General features: G+C 42.4%; 1 protein-coding gene across 3 annotated transcripts in view; it reads right to left on the bottom strand.

The window, feature by feature from the left end:
* ETV6 (ETS variant transcription factor 6) overlaps nucleotides 1-21490 on the bottom strand; it is a 140056-nt gene that overhangs the window by 79961 nt on the left and 38605 nt on the right. For 2 of the 3 annotated variants that reach the window (XM_040594817.1, XM_040594820.1), the window contains exon 2: nucleotides 12547-12676. In XM_040594817.1, the coding sequence (XP_040450751.1) occupies nucleotides 12547-12676 (130 nt within the window). The remainder of the gene's footprint in view (nucleotides 1-12546; nucleotides 12677-21490) is intronic. The other variant, XM_040594818.1, reaches the window with a different exon arrangement.

Raw genomic sequence — 21490 nt, forward strand, 5'->3', positions numbered from 1 at the left:
AAGGAGGTTAAAAATTGAAGGAGACAGATTGTTTGGAAGAAATCAGAACGTAAGAGAGAATAGGAAGGAGGAACTTATATACATAAAGGGAGATTTCCCCCACTAGGAAATACACAAGGATCCACTCAAGCAGCAGAACTGAAATGAGTAACTGGTTTGTGGAACGGCAGGGAGCAGGGCTACTTCCTTCTGCACTACCGAGAAGGAGGAAGTAGAAGGGGAGAAATTCACAGTATTGCATAAAACCGAAGAGGCACAGTCATTCCTTCATCTCTCCTCCCCCAAACATTGGCTGAGTAAGTAGAAGCACAGCACAAACCTGTACACTTGCTCACACACACACATATTCTGGATAAAACAGTGGCAGCTGCTGAAGTCAGTGAGGGAACTATCAATTTCTACGTGTCCAGAAGGTTGCCTTTTTTCACACTGCAAGCATCTATTAAGCTGGCTCGACAAAACATTTCTGTTTCAGCCCCAGTGTTTCCACCTAGGACTTGTGCAATTTTACTCAGGAGAGTCTATCCCCAGTTGTGCTTTTTGAATCTTTCACTGCCACCACTATTTTTGTTGTTAGTGCCCAGGGTGGCAGAACCGTGAGCTCCGGACTCAGTACGGAGGGAGGGTTTAAATATCACAGAATCTCTCTGCTGGCTTGAGTTGATGGAAATGTTCTTTAAAGCTCAGCATCAAAGCATTCACTTTAAGCTGCAAGCCTTGGTTCTTGTGCCAGCAGCGACTTCTCCCCATAATTAATTAATACCGTATTAATTGTGCATGTTCCACAGGCCTGTTGAGGAGTTGTGGCAAGGTCTGCACGTGCAGATCAACCTTCCCAGTGCAGCCAAGAGAGGAGCACAAGAGGCAGAAGGTAAAACCCCTTCAGGTAGCTACAAAGAAAAAGAGTACAAGTGATGTGCTCAGGGGCTACACAACCAACATTTTGAGGAGGGGCACATACTGAGCCTTGCCATGGCATTTCAACAAACAACAAACGATAAGGACAAGGAGGGATCTTCCACCAGCTGCAGCCTTGTGCAATCTGTTTGGCTCTGGGCCAGATGGGAGCACAATCAGCGGGCCAAGAGGAGGGGCCCACAGCAGCTGAGTGCCCTTGTGGGTAGGATTTGGCCACAAGTCATAAGATCCTGTGGAATCACTGGAAAGAAAAAGCGGGAGGAGGAGGAGGAGGAGGAAAAGGGAGATTATTCAACCTCCTCTCTGCTTTGCTGGGCCTCAACTCTTCGCTGACTCCAGGCACTAAGGAAGTTGCACCCTTGCCCTTCTGGGGGCTTTGGCCATGGCGCAACTGGCACTGCATGGCAGGGAGCTCACTGCAGGCACCTCACCCGCCCCAGGAAAACTAGGGAGAGTGTTTATTACAGGAGCAAGTGAGAAGAGAGGACGCCCCAGCCACTGACACCCCCTATGTCTTCACCCTGTGAAGAAGCCCGTGCCCAGACACACCCTGGGAATTGGCTGGAGACACCTGCCCATCAGCAGCCATGCAGGACTTGCCAGCCTGCAAGCAGACCCACAGATCGTTCCCCACCATAGGACAGAAACAAAGATCTAACTACGGTCCAAGTGCTGATCAAGGTGATTCATGAAGAAGACTCATCCTCTATAAAACAATCAAGCCAGTGTACAGGAATATATTTTCAATTGCAATCTGAATAACAGGTACAGCTGGCCTGAAATCTAACCTGCAAAGACATTGTCACACTAACCCTTGCACCATATTTATTAATACCTATACATTTTTGTGTAGGTAGACAATTATTTGTTTTTCTGAAGGTACTGTGTATTTGGCATTGTTAAAAGAACAAAGAAAGCAGGACTGGCAAATAGAATTTTAGCAAGAGTCCAAAGTGAAAGGCATGGCATTAAAAATACATGACACAGAACCAGAAAAAGTGGGGAGAACACAGAAAATTCAGGTTTATAAACTAACTGCACAAAATTGTCCCAGCAAGTTACTTTTAGAAAAAAGGAAATTTATGTCTAACTATGAATTTGCTACAGCACATCCACAGTAAACATGAAAAACTGCAGTTGAAGATCATGCTACTTACTGAGATGACAAAGCACCTAAAACTATATATACAGAAGCACTAAAATATAGGCACATAGCAAAAACATTACGAGTTCTGCTTAAAGCAGGTAATCCTTTTCTCTCATGAGGAAAGTAAAATGCGATTTACCTATACCATATTAAAAAGGAGGTGGTTTTTCCTTTTACAGTATTGGCAGAATGATGAGCAGAAATAAACAGACATCTAAACTTTACATAATTAAACATACAGATGCAGATTAAAATCTTAATTTATTCACCCAAAGAGCCAATGGATGCCAAACCTAAGACTCTTATTCTACACTGTCCCTTTATTTCAAACTGTTGAAAGAAAGGCTAAACAAATCTCCCTACATTTTTAAAAAATAAAAAGGTAGCTATTTATAGCTGTATTTATTGGAGCTGTTTCCTTATCAGGAAGTATGTAGCTGGGAATTACTGTCTGCCTACATCGGAAATTCTTTCAGGGATACAAAAACCCAAAAAGGAAATTTCCCTTCAAAAAATATTCTGTCTTTTTGCTGCTGGTGGGTTTAAAATAAAATGTCAGTGCTCTGGCCAGGCCACAGCCCCTGTGGGAGGTTTGTTCTGCAAACAAGAAGCTTTAAGACACCTGAGGGAAACATAAAAAAATCCTTCTAGAGAACTGAAAGAGGGAGAATGCTGAGAACATATTGATAAGTTAAGAAAATAAACCTTCTTTACTGGATGTTGAGATACTACAGTGCTGGTAATAAAATTACACTATTTCCCCCTGAAATAAGCGTCTTCCTAGAGCTTATCCTTACCAGAAAGCATTTGCAAAATGTGTCACTCTGGAAAAGAGCTGACTCAAACTCATTTGTTCAGACCAGGACTTCAAACAAGATCTTCACTGTGGTCAGTATAGTTGACAGACCCTCCCAGCTGAACTCCTGTCACCCAATTCCCTGCTTCCTCCTCCACCCCAAGGGCATGTCCAGTGATGCATAGTCCAAAAGCCAGTGAAACTACCACTCTTCCTTTGAGGAGGGTATATGTAATGCCAAAAGCCTGTACTCGGATACCATCCCCTTCTGCATGCCACAGTGCCAGGACAGCACAAAGGCCATGTTGGCCATGGGTAGAATATTGCTTCCAGTTTTTGCAGCACATGGGATCCAGTGCTACAACTAACTCTGGGACTTGGATAGTGAATCTCTGTCTATGAGGATCTACTCAATAAACCCTCAAATAGCAAGACTTGCACTGCTTCCAAATCAACACCCATAACTTTGGAATTTTGCCACCAAGTCCCTCATCCTACCTCTCCATATTGCAGAACACCCCAAACTATGCCTGTGGACTCTGAAGGCAGGAAGAATATGTTGGTTAATCATAAGAGATGTTAATTTCATTTTAACTTGTCATGGCGTAATTTAACATTTTCATTTTCTGGTCTGTATAATTACCATAGAGCCACTTGATCATGCTGCCAGTGCAGAATGGACACTTTTTTTCAGTAGGATACAAAAGTATATGGAGATCAAAACTAGGCAGGCATATGCAGTAAATAAAACAGGGTGCTTAGGGCTATTCCTGAGGTATGATTTTTATGCATAAAGACTCATAAACAAAGATTTGGAACTGAGCAAGTATCCTAATGCTTTGACTCTAGAAAGCCAATCAATGGAGACTGTTATTAACTCACAACTTCACCAATCATATGACTATTAAATATATAAATAACTCATACCTTCCTGAACAAGGATCACTGCTACATTAATAGCAGCATGCTAGTCCTGCACAAAACAGTTTTACATGAGGAGTGAGCACATTCAGACATATTCCTCCCATAAAAGACAGACAGCACATAAGCATCCACAACAGTGGAAGGGCTGATGCACAAGTGCTTCCCCCTCCCAAGTATCTTTGGAAAATAATCTTGAGAAGAGGCTCTTGGCTGAGGTGTTGGACTGGGTCACTAAACCTGGATAGAATCATTTTACCAAAAATTTCTTCAGCGAACTCACAAATCATTTAGTTCTTCTGCTCAAGCTGTAAAATGGGCGTAAAATTCCGTTTAATGGAGATATTGTCAGGCTGTATTTGTTAAGCACCAGAAGGAGTGTCAACACAGGAAAAAGAAGACATACAAGTACAGAAAGAAATCCAGCCTGTCATAAAGGGCATCAAATAATTGGTTTCTCTGTGTGTATGCATACACATGACATGACCTATTACATTAATTCTTGGTACGTTGAAGCTGCAGCAGGTTTCTACTCACACAAGATATGCTCCCTCAAGGCTGGACAGTGGTGCTCTCTTCCAATGTTTAGAGACTCAGCTCTTTTTTATTAAGGGAGTGGACATCACATGTATGCTATGCTGTTTCCACAGGGGTTTCTGCCACACTTGTGTTCTGCTGCAAGGCGCTCACCACACAATGGTTTGTTATTGTGGAGTTAGTCATGGCTTACACACAGTTTCTCTTCTGTGTTTTCTTTAATTGTAGGGCTATTTATGAATGCTGGGTTCTTTACATTAATTTTATTTCTTAAAAAGAAAAAATATGGAAGCATTTATAACATAACACAAATGGGAAATTAAACAGACACATTTGGGATGGAAAGAGAAAAGCAAGCTAATTTTAGGTTCACTGATTTGACAGCATCCCTTTAAGACAAAGCTAAAAATGCTTCAAACCCAGCAATACCATAAATGTCCTGCTGCTTTTGCTTCTTATTCCTCCCCATACTTTCCAGGGGAATTCCACAAGGGATCAGCTTGAATCCCAGATTAAAGTGACATGGCTCCCTTTCCCCTCTGAATAGAGGCAAATTTGTGTTTTGAAGATTTAAAACCCTTAAGTGAAGCTTTCCAGGCAGGTAAAAGACTGGCTTACCACCACTGGGACTCTTGACACTGCCAGCTACCTGTACCCTGAAGCACAGGTCTCTCGCCCTTCCACCTCAGGACTGCTTTTCAAGTTCTCACCAGGGCAGGAAGAATCTCATCCTTCTACACACTTCCACTTGGGACTGTCGGTGCAAGAAACCTCTGTGTTAACTCTGTCTGTGTAATAACCAGCTACATTAAAAAAAAAAGGCAAAACAAAAAACCAGAGCACCTGACTCTAAAATACTCTCTCAAGAAGCAGAAACCAGCTCAGAGCACTGGCCCTTTACAAGTTTTTACACACTTAACCTGGATGCCTCTGCCACAGTCACCAGACAGCAGTTAGGAGCTAACAAATCTAGAGTTCAACTCACCAGCTGTTTACATCAAGGATGACAACTGAGGTGGCCCCTGAGTCATCCAGATGCAAACCCAGTGACAAGGGGCTCAGTTTTCCACAGGTGATGAACAAACACCATGGCCAGAAAAATACAAAGCTGGATTTCCCTGATCCAAAGGCCACAGGTTTCCCAGCTGGATCAGTAATGAGGTTTCACTCGCCCCAGTTCAACATATTCCAGGCAAAGCTCTTTCAAGTAAAATAGCAGCAACTATATTGTGCCCAGTCACAGTACAAGAGTGAATCTGAGACTGGGCTTCCCACCCATCCAAACTGCCTGTCCATATGATTGCTTCAAAGCTGGCCTGAGACTCAGGAGGCAGGCTGGAGTCAAGCAGTTAAATCCAGATGAACACCTGAGGCTGCCTGTGGAAGAGCCTACCTCAGGTAAGAAGCAGGCATAATTGATGTCTCCTTGGCATGTGATTTTCATCCCATTTGCCTAACAACTGGATGTAACTCACAATCGTGAAAGAACCAGGCCCAGTCACTTCACTAGGGTTGACTGAAATATGGTCCAGTACTGAGGCTGATAGGATGGATGGCTGGGATTTCCACAGTCCCAGATGTCAACAGATTATTACAAGTTATGAACTGAAAGACCATGAGGCACAGTTGAACAGAGAAAGCAGATCGGCCCTGCCCTGGATAGCTCGCAATAGAAACATGCAAGAAAAACCTATGGTGGAAGATGAAGATGCAACATCAAGAAGATTAAATACTGCAGTCAGGTGCTAGCAAGCAGTGCCACTGTTCTGGGTTATTTTATTTTTTTTGGTAGTGGGTTTTTAGTGGTTAGGAAAGGACTAGCTACCCAGAGACAGAATGAAGTTTAAGGTGAAAAGCAGATTAGGAGGAAAGGCAAGTACATAAAGGACAGTAACAGGGAGGAACAAGGCTTAAGTGGCCATAATATCAGAGAAGAGCAAAGAGGTTGGAAGAAGCCAACAATCTGAAAAAGAGGCCAGTCTAGATCCCACTAAAATCAGTGGGAATTTAAGCACTCATTTCAGTGGGACCAGGATTAGTCTCAGAGTCATTAATTTGATACTCTGGCCACCTCTCACAGTCCCTTTGTCTTATGCAGCTTTTATTTTATTTTCTCTGTATGTGCGTCAGTCAATTTTGTTCCACAGAGATCCTTCCAAAGCAAATATTTTTATTGCTTGCTGCTCTAAATGTGACTTAGGGTGAAGGGCTTTTCTTCCCGTCTCACAACATATTTTCAGTTCAATGCATTGAATATTCTAGTAACTAAATAACAATATGCTTGATGCTTCAAAGTGGCTTTCCAGCTGCTAGCCAAAATTGTAGAATAATTAACAGGTGCCAAAGGATTAATAAAAGGAGCAGCATAATTAATAAACACTATACAGAAAAAATGGATCCTTGGCAACCCTGACAGTGTTGTTTCCTCCTCCTTCTCTTAATTGTTTCCTGCATTCCTTTTCCTTTAAAGACAAAGACAGACAGACAGACAGACAGAAAGAAAACTGGTGCCCTTAAAACACAAATGATGCATATAAGCAACAATATGCTATCAGGAGAAAGAAACTTGTAATAAACTGCTTTCAAGTCTGATAAATACCTTAGTTTAAAGAACCTACCCAAGTGAGAGCCCAACTGTCTGGCCTGCTCTACATTCACATCCACAGTTGGGGGTTATACAAAGGGCTTTTTTGCACAATGCGGTACAGGTAGGGTCACAAAGATGTTGACTCAATACAAAGCCACAGGACTGGTCCCCACCAAATCAGAGTATCAAACACCAATATGAACAGACATGCAGAAAGATTCCTATGAAACACTCTTTAAAAACTTTTAATATCATCATTGCAGAAAACAAATTTCACTTCTGGCCTCCTTAATGAGGGCACTAGAACAGACAGTAAGGACAAAACAAAAAATGTGATCTCACTAGCTGTGTGTGATCAGATCTGGATACTCAGAGGTTCATCAAAATCATCTGTGGCCTGGAACACATTGCACAGTGGAAAACCAAAGAACAGAGCCTAAGCCTACATTTGAAACAGAAAGTAATCAAACAATTTTACAAATAGGTCTTTAGCTTTCACCACCACTGCCACCACCATAAGCCCCCAAAAGGGGAGTGCAGTCAAGTCGATGACACTGCAGTCCCAATGTAAAAGTTCTTCCCTATGAGGAGATGCATGTACCCTGACATCTAGAGTGTGTCATTTTACTCTAAATATCAGTGCAGGCTGCTGCGGGTTCAGAAAAAAGCAACAGCAAGAAAAATTAGTTGCTGCCATGAATAATTGCTTCTTGTGTACAGAAAAGTATGTGCAGTGTGCCTTGCTATGATAATGGGCTGCAGGCATATGAAGGATGCCAACAGTAAAGAAAGAAGAGTAATTAGTTCAGAGGAAGAAATGAACTCTTGTTCATGCTTGTATCAATAGAAAACACTGTGAAATCTTTGTCCATGAGGTCCATCTCCCTAAACAAACACACACGTGCTCCCAAGGGAAGATGCCCTTCAGAGATAAAAATCAGACTGTACAAACTGACAGAAACGTGCAAGAGGGAATGCTGCTGCACAGGATCAGGGCTTGCAAGAAGTCCTTTTTCAGTACTGATTATTTCTGCGTCTCTTGTTGAAGAAGTTTTATGTTGAAGGAGACAAAGAAAACCATGAAGCCTTTAGCACATATTTAGTTGCCGTTGTAGAAGACAAACCACCTTATTTTCATCTTGCATGTTACAAAAAAGGAAAAAGCTATTTTCTCTCTGATTCAGAGTATATTAATAGACACAGGGAAGGGTCCTCATATCCATCTCTTAAATGCTATATCCTCTACCCAGTTCCAAGATCTTTTTACCACAAGGTATTGGCCATAGTACACAATGAGTAATTAATGAAGCTGTACCAGACAGACAAAAAGATTGGTTTTAATAAAAACAACAACAAAAAAAAGAAAATTACCCCCACCCCTCAAAAAAAACCAACCACCCAACCACAACAACCCCAGCACCAAAACAAACTTTCTTTCCATGGTAATATGGAGTAAGCTTCCATCAATCTCAGCATTCTTCATTATCACAATACCTGGGCAGTCACTGCACTAATTTTCAAAACTTTTCAGTCTCTTCACTCATGGTTTTTTATATTTTACGGTGGGGAAACTAAAAAAAGATGCCCAAGGTCACAGAAGGCACCAAGGGCAGAGCCATATGTGAGAGCTGAACTTGCTCATCTTGGTAAATATCTCCATTTTTCAAATACTCCTTCCATCTGACATTAGCGTAGTCTAGTGAAGATCAGATACGCTCCAAAGCTACCACAACATACACACACGGGACAAAGAGCGAACTGGAGATCACTGTACTTTCTGACTACATATCTAAAATAGATGAAAGCATATTCTCCAGCTCCCTACTGATAGTTTGTTTACAATGCCCCCAATACTCAGTTACTAGGCATGCAGTAGTTGTTAGGCAAATAAGTATGTTTAAAAGTATGGTTCAAAATTCCCTTACAGACAAATGCAGTGTCAGAGAAAGGTGTGTATTATCAGAAAATTATTCTCACTATGCCAGAGCTTTAAAGTTAAGACTGATTGTACTTCGATACTACAGGAACAGGGCAGGCTGGGAAGAAAGCAGCTAATTAATATAAGAAAGGCTGTGTGAGAAGGGGAAAGTAACTTCACAACACCCCAAGAAAAAGGGGTTTCGCTACATATTTCTAGCTATGTCGACCAAAGAGAAGCAGTCCTCCACTGCATACTTGTAGCCAAGAGGGATTTGCATTCCACCTTTCTAAAACTTTGCACTTCTCCCTTTTCCAGTCTCTGGATGAAATCACCTCAGTATAGTCAAGACCCATTTGCTCACCAAACAGTGAGAAATAATTTATTGCACCAAAGGAAATTGCTCTACTAATTGTCCTGACACTACTGGCTGTTAGCACCTTCAGAGTGCTCTTAAACATTAGAAACAGTTAAATTTCTAATAGGAAGGCATAAAACACTGTCTAAATCCACAGAGTGCACTTCATGTTCCATCTGAAACATTTCTCTCTAGTTCTATCTTTGCCTGGGACAACTGCTGTTTTCATCTGCACCTGGAGCGCATCTCCTGAACTTACAAGCTAGCAGAAATGAAGATCTACGAGTTTGGACTGAACTCTGGCTTTATTTTGACAAATGCCATCAGAATGTCATGGAAACAGAGAATGAGTGGAGGCCTGACAAGCTATCAGCTCTGTGTGTGACTGGAGAAACTTACCATATCTCCCTGTTGCAGTGGAATGAGTGAGGGTTGAATGCTTCTCCTGCTCAACAAAAACAATAAGGCTAGAACCAAACAAAATCTCAGATCTAGAAAACCCTCAGACTTTGTGGCTCTAAATCCAAATCTTCACACACAGTACCACAGCCTGAACAAGAAATTAGCTATTTCACCTGACTTCTAAGGTAGTCTGGATATAGGATCAAAGTTGACTCTGAGACACATCTCTAAAAAAAATAAAATAAAATGCAAGGGGTCCATGCAGGAACTGCAAAATCCCATGTTAATATGTCTTAAACCTCATTACCTGAGATCCAAAAGACGCTTTATTATTTCTATACCTGGTACTAGGAAAACTACTCCTGGAATGTGATCCTCAGTTCTCTTATCTTCACTTCCAGAAAGATGTCTGAAGCTGGAAACAGTTCACAGAGATGATACAAAAAGAATCTAAAATCAGGAAGCTTTACAGGAAGACTGACAGCCTTCAGAACCTCTCTTCCTATCCAGTTTAGCTAAGAAATGGTTAAGAAGTGTCTTTATCTAAAAGCACCTTTATCAGGAGTAGTCTTTTGACAATATTTAGCAGGAAAGGAGATAATGAGATCTAATAGTTGGAAACTGAAGCTTGACTAATTCAAACTATAAATAGGGCACTTAAAAAAAAAGGCAAATAAGGAGGATAATTAAGCATTGAAAGAACATCTAGAGACCTTATATCCTCCCCATCACTGAAGTCTTTACAGAAAGAGCAGAAATCTTTCTGCATAACGTGTTGTAGCTCAGTTACTGGACCTAAACACAAGACAAGTTACTGTGTGAAGTTCTGTAAGTCAAGTTACATCAAAGATTGTTTTAGGAATTTATACTAGTCCCTTCTGGCCTAGCTATGAATCTATATACTTTGAAGAGTGGTTCTAACAGTGTTGGCTGTTCTAACACCAGTTGACTGGTGACAATGTTTGGGTCAATATTGACTGCATACTCAGCTAAAAAATACTGTACTGACAGGGACTACAACTAGTAAGGCTATGTAAATGTGCTCTGTGTTGTTTATGACCTGAGACACTAACTTTGTGAAAAACTATTCCATAGATATTTAATGATTAATCAGCCATGTTTTCACACTCCAAGTCAAGCTGGTATGGAAATACTAATGGGAAAGAAGCCTCCTTGCAAGTTTAAAAATGTGCCAATCAAAAGAAAACGAAAAAAAAACCATAACAACCAAGGTGAAAGGTTGAATCACACCTAAAAATATTGGATAAAAAGTCTTCACTGAGAGGAAGCTGCATAAACTTCACACTACCTAGCATGCTGACTAGCTGATGGGAAGGAACCAGGTAGTAAACACACACCTTCACCCCTTTCAGTATCCAGGGTCTATGCCTTCCTGCCTTGTCCAAATGCCAGACCCAGTGGGGAAGGCAGTAAGTAACTGGAAAGCCAGCCACGATTCTAGCTGTGGAGAGGACAGACAGTGGCTCCCACAGAAGTAAATAGTATCAACTAATGCAAAGAGAAAAAAAAATAATCTCAGGGGATTGAAAGTGCCAGTGGGGAAAAGAACTGCTTCTGTGTTGGGTTTTTTGTGTCTTAAGTTTTGACACAGCATTTCTATGCTTTGCTAAGTGTGGCAACAAGTCCTCCCCAGGCTGGGGAAACAGGCCAGCAGCCACATGCACAGGCAAGCAGGGTATGGGAACTCGTGAATACTCAGGCAGCAACCAGACATGGTCAGAAATGTTGCAGCACCAGCTCTCGTTCCCATCAGAAAGCACAGAAAAGGTATAACGTGGGCTATACTGCAGCACAGGCAGAAGAGAACAAGAGGCAGCAGCAGATGAAAACAGAACCATGCAGAACACAGCATGGGCAACAAGTGACCTTGGGGCAGAACATCTCAGTGGCCAGCAAGGGAGCGAGCATGGGATTACAGAAGCACTGGGAGGCCAGTTTGCATCCAGAAGAAGAGTGTGCCTGGAAGAGCGCTAAGGAAAGGAATGATTACACTTTGTGATAAACATGGACCTTTCCCCTCCCTCAGAAATCCCAAACCTGTTTGTCAGATAGCAACACACAGTTACATTTGCTCCTGGCTTTGTTGCTCGTTGTATGTAGCTCAAGTACCCTAGGAATGCAACACCTGACAGAAGTTTACTTAAACCCTCTCAATTTATATCGGAACCGCTTCCCCTCCAAAAAGGAAAATTCCCATTTTCCTTGTCCTCCATCCTATCTCACTAATTCACATCTTGCTGGCCAACAGCCCTTGGCCTTTCCTATTCCTCAAACATTGAATTGTCTCAGCAAGGAAGCTCCTGGCTCTCGCCTTGCCCCCAGCTCCAATTTTTGTTCCAATGTCAGTGATATGCCCTTCCTCCTTTGCAGCATCCTTTTGTGCACAGCTAAGCTCATTCTTCCTCCTTTCCCACTGCCTCTGTCAGCACACACGCTCTGTAGTAGAGAGCCTGGGCACTACAAGTACTTAATATTGAGACCTGTAACAACCTGAAAAATACACACAGCACAAATGTACCCCACTTGCCACAGTTTGTGAAACTCTGACCTTGTGTCAGCACATTGCTGAGCAATTCCTATACCATGGAAAGAAACATAACACTTCCCATCAAAATAAAACCTCCACATTTGTGCCTGTCATGAGAAATAAGCCAAATCCTTGACAAGGGGTGCAGGGGGTGGGGTGGGTGGGTGATATAATGTACTGTATTTAAAAGTAATTTTCTTTGGTTAAAAAGAATATTTAGAAAAATCAAATCAGCTAGAGCTTTTATGGTTTGGGTTTTTTGTGGGTTTTTTTTGTGTTTTGTTGTTTTTTTTTTAATAAAGTCTAAAGCCAGGGGCTTCCCTGCTCTCTTCCATAAAAACAGAAACACCTCCTCATCCCACCCCGCACCCTCCTCGATCCAAGAAAGTAAGAAGCTTCCACGCTGACACTCACGCAGGTGTGCTGGCAGTCTGATCGTGTCTTCCTCCATCCTGATCGCTGGAGGCACTGGGACATGTAGTGGTGACGAGGAAGTGTAATTTGGTACCGGGCTCACTGGAGGTGTGTACGAAATTCTTTCCTGCTGTTAAAAAGAAAGCGGGGAGTGGGGAGGCAGAGAAAAAGGACAACGTGAACTTTGGAACAAACAGAGGTGTGAAACAAGGCAGGGGTGGGGGAAGTGGGTGGAAGGAAGGAAGTGTGCGCGGTGGTGGGGGCGAGCAGCACTAGCAATGCACCCGGCTGCTCGGGGAGCCACGGAGCACAGCACACTTGCAGGCAAGCGCTGCACAGGCGACGTGCTGCCCAGTGCTGCAGCCAGGGTCCGAACAGCTTTTAGGGGAGTAAGTTTCATTTTCAAAATTCCATGAAGTTTCCAAGGGTCTTCTCAGAAATTTGCTGAGGGAGGAAAGGGAAATGACACACAAGTGGGGAGACTGAGGTTTTTATGTCACTGAAAATCTTGACAGCAATTCCAGGATACGTGCATGAGTACCATTACAGAAAGTGCCAAAACCACTTAATCTTATGCTAACAGATCAGTCACGATGTGAGTACATTTATCAAGTATTTAATGCTTTACTCCTTCATAGCATTTTAAAAGACACTAAGGAATTAGTTTTCTTGCTGCAGAAAACCATACTCTATCACTAAAACCTACTCTATTTACGCTTAAGTAATGCAGTACCTTTTTTTTCTTGTCTAAACTAGTTATTAGCACTTTCTTTGAAGTAGTTTAACTTGCAACCAAGTAAGTCAGCATACAGAAAGCAGCTACACAAGGACAGTCAAACAGAGTTAAAGGGCAATTTGTTAATGTTGCATGAATTTAATAATTGTCACTGTTAGATTTTTATTTCTGAAAACGTCTGCCAAGAAATTTAAGACTGAAATTTCATTTGATCTGATGGGAAAATTCTTCCATATTCTGAGCCTGTACTCCAATCACAGCACAAATTATACCCTTTGTAAATATACACAGCCACAACTTTACAGGATCATTAAAAAAAAAATCATTATCATATGCTTCCTAGAAGGCAATGCATGTTACTGCCCAAAACTGTGCTGCTGACGTTTAACGATGGCAGTGCAAACAGCACAGATTTACATCCACATACATACAGAAGCAAAAAGAGCTACCTTCATTTCTGAGCATTTGCAAAAGAGTACCTGTGCAAGAGTATATGGCAAAAGAGTACCCCGCCCTGACCCTGATATCTGTCAAATGGAAAATACAAATTCGTTACTGGAGCAAGAGAAGATAGTTAATTCCATTACAAACTACAACATCCTTATGGTCATGCAGCAGGGAACTAGACTGAGGCCAACAGAGGCACCTACAGAACTTACATTAGCACCGTGACCACCAAAGGGAAAGAAAGGTCTGTACAACATGAGTAAATACCTACTAAATGTACCAAAGCAGAAAACTTTTCAGGCTGACTAGGTGACAAGTCCAAAAAGAAATGGGACATGGAGCACCATGAAAGTCTTGCGTCTCTCAGCCACCACTTCAAAGAAAGCCCAGTTCATTCTGGAGAAGGTGCTGCTATCAGCTTGCTGCTCAGGAGCTCACACAGAACCAGAAGTCTTGCCTCAGCATCTGGAGTCCCACCACTACACTATAGCCGCCACTGCTGACAGTCATGGCAGGGAAGACTGATGACATGTAGAGAATTAACTGTTCTAACTATTCTGGGTTTAGACGGGTGGGAAGACAGGCCTGGTTCACTCCACCATCACTATGTTATTTCTGCAATTACAGCCTCCATGGCTTTCAGCTCAGTACTTTTTAACCAGAAATTGTTCAACCTCATGTCCCAGTCTCCCACAAAGCCCTTTAACATCTTACTGTGTTCAGTCAGTTTCTTGCTACTCATGACTGTCCAGGCAACAGAAATCCATTAGCTCATCTGAATTTAGTTTTTCTTAGTTAACAAGCAGGGGTGTTCATTGAGACACGGTGAAAGACACACCTGTGGAGCTACAAAACATCATTCTGCTTTCACCTTACGCAAGTCCTTCCCTGACCCAAAACAGCTGACTACGCTTCACATTCCTGCAAGGTGCCACTGTCCCTGCCCATTCTGCAATCTCATTGCCCATTTGCACCTTCTCACCATTGGTGCATAATAACAGCGATTCGCAATGAGACCAGCCACTTCCTAGCATTTCCTGCTATGATCCACAGCTCAGATAATCGAACCACACTACAGCTGCTTGTTTTATTGAATGAGAATTTATAAAAAGAAGAACACTTGTTAAACACAGCCACACAGATGCCTGCCTCTGCAAACAGGGACTAGAGGATACATGGGAGATCTGAAGTCCTTTTCTTCCTTCCCGAAGAACACAGGATACAACCCAACCTCAGGTCACAGTGGCTTCAAAGGGTCTTCTCACTGGCCAACAGCAGGAGGAAAGTGCAAGCAGAAGACAAAATCAAATCCAGAACACACACTTCCCTCAACACCCAGGAGAGGCTGTATCAAATGAAGACATTATGCCTCCAGTACCTGCTGCCTTTCTCTCCACACTGATCAACCTCCTAAAGGCATACAGTAGCTTGATATATACCAAGGCAGCTTCATTGAGATTTACTGTTCTAAATAAATACATTTGATTCATTGTTTCCTAGTATTCATAAGAACAGGACAGTAAAAACCAAAAAGAAGTTGCGGAAATGCAGTTACTTTTTTCCATACACCTTGGATGCCCACAGTAATGTGTGAATTGGTAGTATTTGCAGAACACATTTTACAAGGCACAAAGGGGAGTTAGGTATCCGATTCCTACTAGAGCCTTTGAAATGCCCTCTCTTAATAATCCTGCCTTTTTTCCCAGCACCTTTAACCCAAATATCAAAGCAATTTACAGACATTAGTTAAGTCTTTTTCTTTTTATTAGACACACAGACAACTTGAGTTACAGAAGGAGCAAAGCTCAAATGAGCTAAGTAATTTCAGAGTTAAGCTGTCTTGAAAAAGGACAGCATGTGCCTCTCAAGGGCAATACATTTAACAAGTGCATCCTGAAAGCGTTGCCCTTGTAACTGTCCCGGCCAGATTTCCAAAAGGTGTGGAATGGTAATGGCACAGGGAGGTCAAGGCACCAGGCTTGTGGAAAAATGAGCTTCATTTCTGTTTGCAGCATGAGTCAGTAACATGGCTGGAAGCAGAACTGAAAACATCAGTCCAGTTCTACAACCTACCATAGCTCTGTGCTTAAGCTACACGCAACTCCTGGCCTACACGGATGCAAGAACACACAAGGTCACATTCCCTCCTCCAAGCATTTTGAGGCTTTTTAGAGTCACACGACCAGGAGGTACCTGTTGTGCTCACACTACTGAGAACAGATTTGCTTTAATCTTCACAATTCCAGAACTGCCTAGTGCTTCTCTCTATGGGATCTATCAAACAAAAACATGGCTGTTATCTCATGCTTCTAAGGTTATGCAACCAGACACTCCATCTACTAAGAATTTTTCTGAAAGAATTTCCTAAACAGTCCATCTAATATTTCCTTTTGCATTAAGGCCAAGAATAGATCATTCAATGGCAGGGCTGTTCAAGCAACAGCTTTGGAGGAAGGATAGGTAGCGCTGGTAGCAGAACCAGCATGAACCTTGCGTGTACTTGAGCCAACTGCTTTACTGCAGTTCAGTCTCCTGGTAAAAGAGGCTAAACCAATACACATTTGGTGTGGTCCTTTGAGATTATTGGTGATGAGTGCTAGGAAAGAGATTGCCACTACCACATTCCAGAATGCTGCCTTCCAGGGGACTCTTATAAACATTTAAACCCACAAGTAACCAAACGCTCCGGCCCAAAAAACTGCCACGTACAAGCAACTTCAAAATAACAGCTCCCTAGTATTTTGCCAGTAGCCACAATGAGGTGGATAAAACAGTTGGCATATTGCTTGCTGTCATCATTTTTAAAGGCTTCTTCAGCTTCCAGTGAGTCAGGAAAGTTTCACCATGGAATTTCACCTTGACTACAATAAAGGAAGAGATGCATTAAGTAAACCTTTACACAGACCCTCCTTGGGGTTTACTCTAGTGGCTGGTGCTCCAACAGTGCCATCTAGACAATCACCGAGGTCTGCTAAGAGTGGGGCACACTTTCACCTCCCCGATCTAGCAGGGACAGATTGAAACACATGGCTAAGAATCAAGACAAGCTATGGTTTTCTTCTCTGTACTAGAAAAGTACACAATACTAAACATCCAGGTGCTGAGAAAGCCTTAGATCATCCTGTCTAAAAAAGGCAGGTAACTCAGAAGATATATTGATCATGATTATCTAGTAGGAATGTAGATAACAGCTGACTAGACTCCTAATGTCATCAAAGCACACACCGATTTCAGTTTGAAGAACTGGGGTAGATCCTTCACAGACAAAACCTACCTGAACAGTTAGAAAATTCTGTCAGGAACACAAATAATTTCTATTGCTAAAATAAGAATAATGATAAAAAACATTTTTAAAATTGCAAAATTAAATTTATAGCCATTTTGAAAAAAAAAGTCTTAACAGTTGAGGATAAATGAGGCTGCAAGTAAAAACAGCTTCACATTTTTGTTAAAATCACACCCTTCCAAACTCCAAAGCAGCAGCCTTCATCGTGAATGTTCTCCAGCTTACAGTCTGATAGTTTTTTTGTCCCTTTACTAACTTCACTCAGATGGCAGGAACGAAGGACATACATGTTTTTGCAGAAATGATAATAAAATATGTAAGAAAGCATGCTAAGCAAGCCCTCAAATTGTCCCAATGACATGACTACTTTAGTAGTTGGATAGGCAGTATACTACAACTTTTTTTAATTGATAAAGCAAAGAAATGCATTACCTATGCAGCAGTTTTCAGGAAACCAAAACAGCCAAGGTGGTGTGCAAATACCCTGTGCTGGACAGAAAAGGCATCTATCTGACTTATCACTGCATAAAAACTTACTCCTATACCCCATATAATGATACCACACAGGGTGAAATTCACCAAGAGTAAAAGCTGACATGCATTTGCCCCTCAGGGTGCTGGTGTATGTGTGCCACTCCACGCCTGTCCTGTTGCATTTGCTGTTCACCTTTGCTTCTCCAAATAGCCCAGACCCCTCTTGCTCCCCAGAGAAGCAGGTGTTACTGCAAGGTGGAGATACAGTAATTTCTGCTGTGGGAAGCCCACAGTTAGAATTAAAGGAAGAGAAAGTTACCTGTCAGTTACCTCACAGGACATCCTTGCTTACTCACAGGACCGTGGCAGCAAGACACTGCTTTAAGGGAAGCCTCTAGCTCCCTGGGTATCATCCCATCACCCTGCTCCAGCTCCTCGCCTGTGGGATGTCCACTCAGAGGGGGCAGCACTAGCAAGTGGGGCACATGTTCTGGTGCCCTTGTAGATTTCTGAGGAAGCCCTAGGCTTAACAATCCCCGAGAAACATGCCCTTGGCCTGTGTAAATCAAGGTCTGAAATACATGGTTGTAGCTCTCAGGACTGTGAAAGCTGGACACAACACTGTATACTGCGAATCATGGAGGACATTCATCTCTTGCAAGCACACGGGACCAGAGCTGCTATCTCTTTCAGCAAGCACACTGAGGCACGGGAAGTGGAAAGACAAGCCAAGGGACCAGGAGCTGTGGGGAGTCGGGGCGGGGGGGGCTGTTTGGCTGGTTTTGCTGCTGGGGATCCTCCTAGGAGTAGGTACCTTATGTATGGCAGAGCAGGGGAAATGGCCTTAGAGAAAGGGTTATTGAGGGGGAATGAGGCTCTTGCAGGAAAGATTCAGAAGGCCCTGCATGTCTGGGCACTCAGCCGGGCAATGCCAGCAAACCAGCCACAGAGTAGCACAGGGGACAACAGCTGAAGACTCAAGTAAGTTAATCATTAGGGAAACAAGCAAGGGGAAGACCAAAGGAAAGGAAGACAGTGTTCACCAGTGTTTTGTATGCAATACTATAGCTGGATATGAAAGTCCAAGAGACCACTATGAGATGAGTTGCAGGGAGGAGGGGGGAAATCAGAGCCCTTAAGAGACTGTATGGCACTGGATACACAATTAAAATGTTTTGGGATTTTGGTCAATGTTACAGCTTGCATACTCCACCTTCTGCCAGGGACAAAGGATCAGGCTCCAGAAAAAGCAAAGTAGAGCTCTGCAGTACCGGGGTATGAATTAAACTCTCCACTTCCCTCCCTTCCCCCAGTTGCTGTCATCTTCTTAATTTCCATGGCAGACTTCTCATTTTTAATCCCATTAATACAGCAATTCACGTCAAATCTATAGCAGCATAATCAGCACACTATCAGTAATTAGAGAAATTAAAACAAACACAGCTCTCTGGAATGGACCTTATGCAAAGCAGCACTGGGAAAAGATTAACATCTCATTTCCTGCACATAGAGAGCAGAGATTGTCTCAGTGACCTTCGTGATTTTGTGAAGTTCAGTTCCTCCCTGCCTCCTCCCTCCAGCCTGCCTCTGACGAACCTCCTGGCACAGGGGCAGGAGATGGCTAGCCTCTCACATCTCAATCCTTACTCAAGCAAATAAGAAACACACATCGAAGTGCAACAGTTCATCACAAAAGGGAAGGGGAAAGGAGACAGTGGGTAAGTTCATGCTTCTCCCAAAATTATTACAGCTACTGTTCTAATTAAACTAAAATTGTACAGACAGCAATACTGATGCACTCGAGTGTTGTGAAAAGGCAGCTTGCAGAGGTCAATGTTGTTGTTGAAAATGCCATGATACAGTTGCATTATTGTCTAAGCACTGCAAAATACCTCAAATTAGCAAATATAAATGAAGCAAAAAACTAGCTGAACCACATGCTCAAAAAGTATTTCTGCACTGAGGTCACTGCTAATGGGGGAATAGAAACAGGCTGTTGGAAGATAGTATCAGGTAAAACTACAGGATAACATTAAGGCAAAAAGCTTAGTAAGATTCATGAAAGGATTAGTCATTTATATTAATAATAAAGAATGTTATCCATAGATAACCCAGCTAGGCAGCAAAAAATATATATGGGAGACAGATTCTGGTTCAGAATTTGGCAGTGGAATCATGGCAAAACGGGAGTAAAGACATATGTATTTGATGTGAAAGACTCTTCCAACCACCCTTGTGAAGCAAGGCTCCAAAAGGTGGCAGTAAAGCTGGGACTTGGCCCACCTAACCTACTACTTCAAGGCAGAAGACAATCACAGATTCAACTGCCTGATGTTAAGAAACTGTCTGTCCTTGGCTCCTTTCCACATGCAACTCCAAAATCTACGTTGTGGGGTTGTCACTGCAACACTCCTCTGGAGAACTTGCTATTGACCTCCATTTAAGCAGGGCATGGAGGAAGGTGGGCCGCTGCTCTGATCCACAAGGCATCTCCTTTTGCACCTACATCATGATTTTGTTAGCACACTCACTTAGCACAAAATAAAACATAAGACTCAAAGAGTTTATTGCACAGCTAGAAAAAAAACCCATAGGTTTTGAAGTACTGTAGCCAGCGAGTAAGCAGCAGGGAAGGCAACAGAGAAAGACTTTCCAGGCTTAGACAGCTGCGTGTCAGAGATACTTCACTGCATATTTTTCGTGTTCTCTTTTCTAAAACAGGGAGTGCTGGGAAGCCTCGTCTCTGTAACATACGGTGGTTGTACAACTCTGCCTGTATGCGTGGGAATTCACCCTGAATGCCCGTTACTGGAGTCATACGCTCACGTCAGTGCAAAATTTCTGGAGGCCATGAAACTGAGACGGGAAAACCAAGGGGAAACATGGTGTACAGGGAGCTGCCCTCTCACATGTTAAGGGAAAGAAGAATCCTGGAGCTCCTCTTCAGCATCTCAGGGCTGACATGGCAGCACAAACCTTTTCACTTGGTTGCATCATGGAGCTGTCAATATACTGGCAAGCTGCAATGTTACTATGTATTCAAACACATTTCCAAGGACAATCAGAATTTCTGCTCTTTCTACAAGGGTTGTTTCTGAACATTTTTATTGAAGCTACAATTACCATGAACAGGATCTTTCACAGCAAGGGATATCAAATGTTTCCATAGCACAAACCACAGGTCAGAACTGTCACATGGACAAGGTCAATTCATTCACTGCCATGGATTATCTACATGCCCATCAGTTAAGTAGTGGAAAAATCATGGGAGAGTAATTCACATGAAAGTCATAGCTTCTTTTAATCCTCAGTCACTGATGGAAACAAAATTCCTGAGGAGCTACAACACTCTGAAATACACATTTCAAAAATACAATTTAAAAACATAAGAAATGACCCTTCTTGGTCCCATTGCACACCTGGACTCTGCTCCCATCTATACCTGCAAAATTCTCCAGTGATTATTTTTAAAAAATGGTTCTGGTCCTGATTTACATTAGTGGAAGTAAAAGTTCACATCTTTGTCTTCTCCAGTTCAATCACTCAAGTTTACCCTCTTCCCTTATCTACACAAAATCAGTTTGAACCTGAGGGTGAACAGTATGTATATATACCTCTTTGGAAACAAATCGCATCATGACATGCATAATTATCCTATATCTGTTACCATTTAAAAATACAGACACATCCAAAAAACAGCTACTTTAACAAACCAGAAAAAAGTTCTTCATGTGTGATCACATAGGTGCCTATCCTGATAAGCATGAGAACTTCTCTCCTCTACAAAGAAAAGTTAACTACTGCTGGAGGCACTGAGAAGACAGCCCTGATTGCAGGCTTGAGTTCTGGCACTGGAAGACCACTCAGACCAGAGAACTGGTGTACCTACTTATTATCCTGTGAGACAATAGTTTAACCTTGCATGGGTGACATCTTTACGACTTTCCTCACCATCAAAACAGAATACTATTGGCATACAAAGCACCACCGCATTTTCATGA

This window comes from Falco naumanni, chromosome 5 (genome assembly GCF_017639655.2).
Source record: "Falco naumanni isolate bFalNau1 chromosome 5, bFalNau1.pat, whole genome shotgun sequence".
NCBI lineage: Eukaryota > Metazoa > Chordata > Aves > Falconiformes > Falconidae > Falco > Falco naumanni.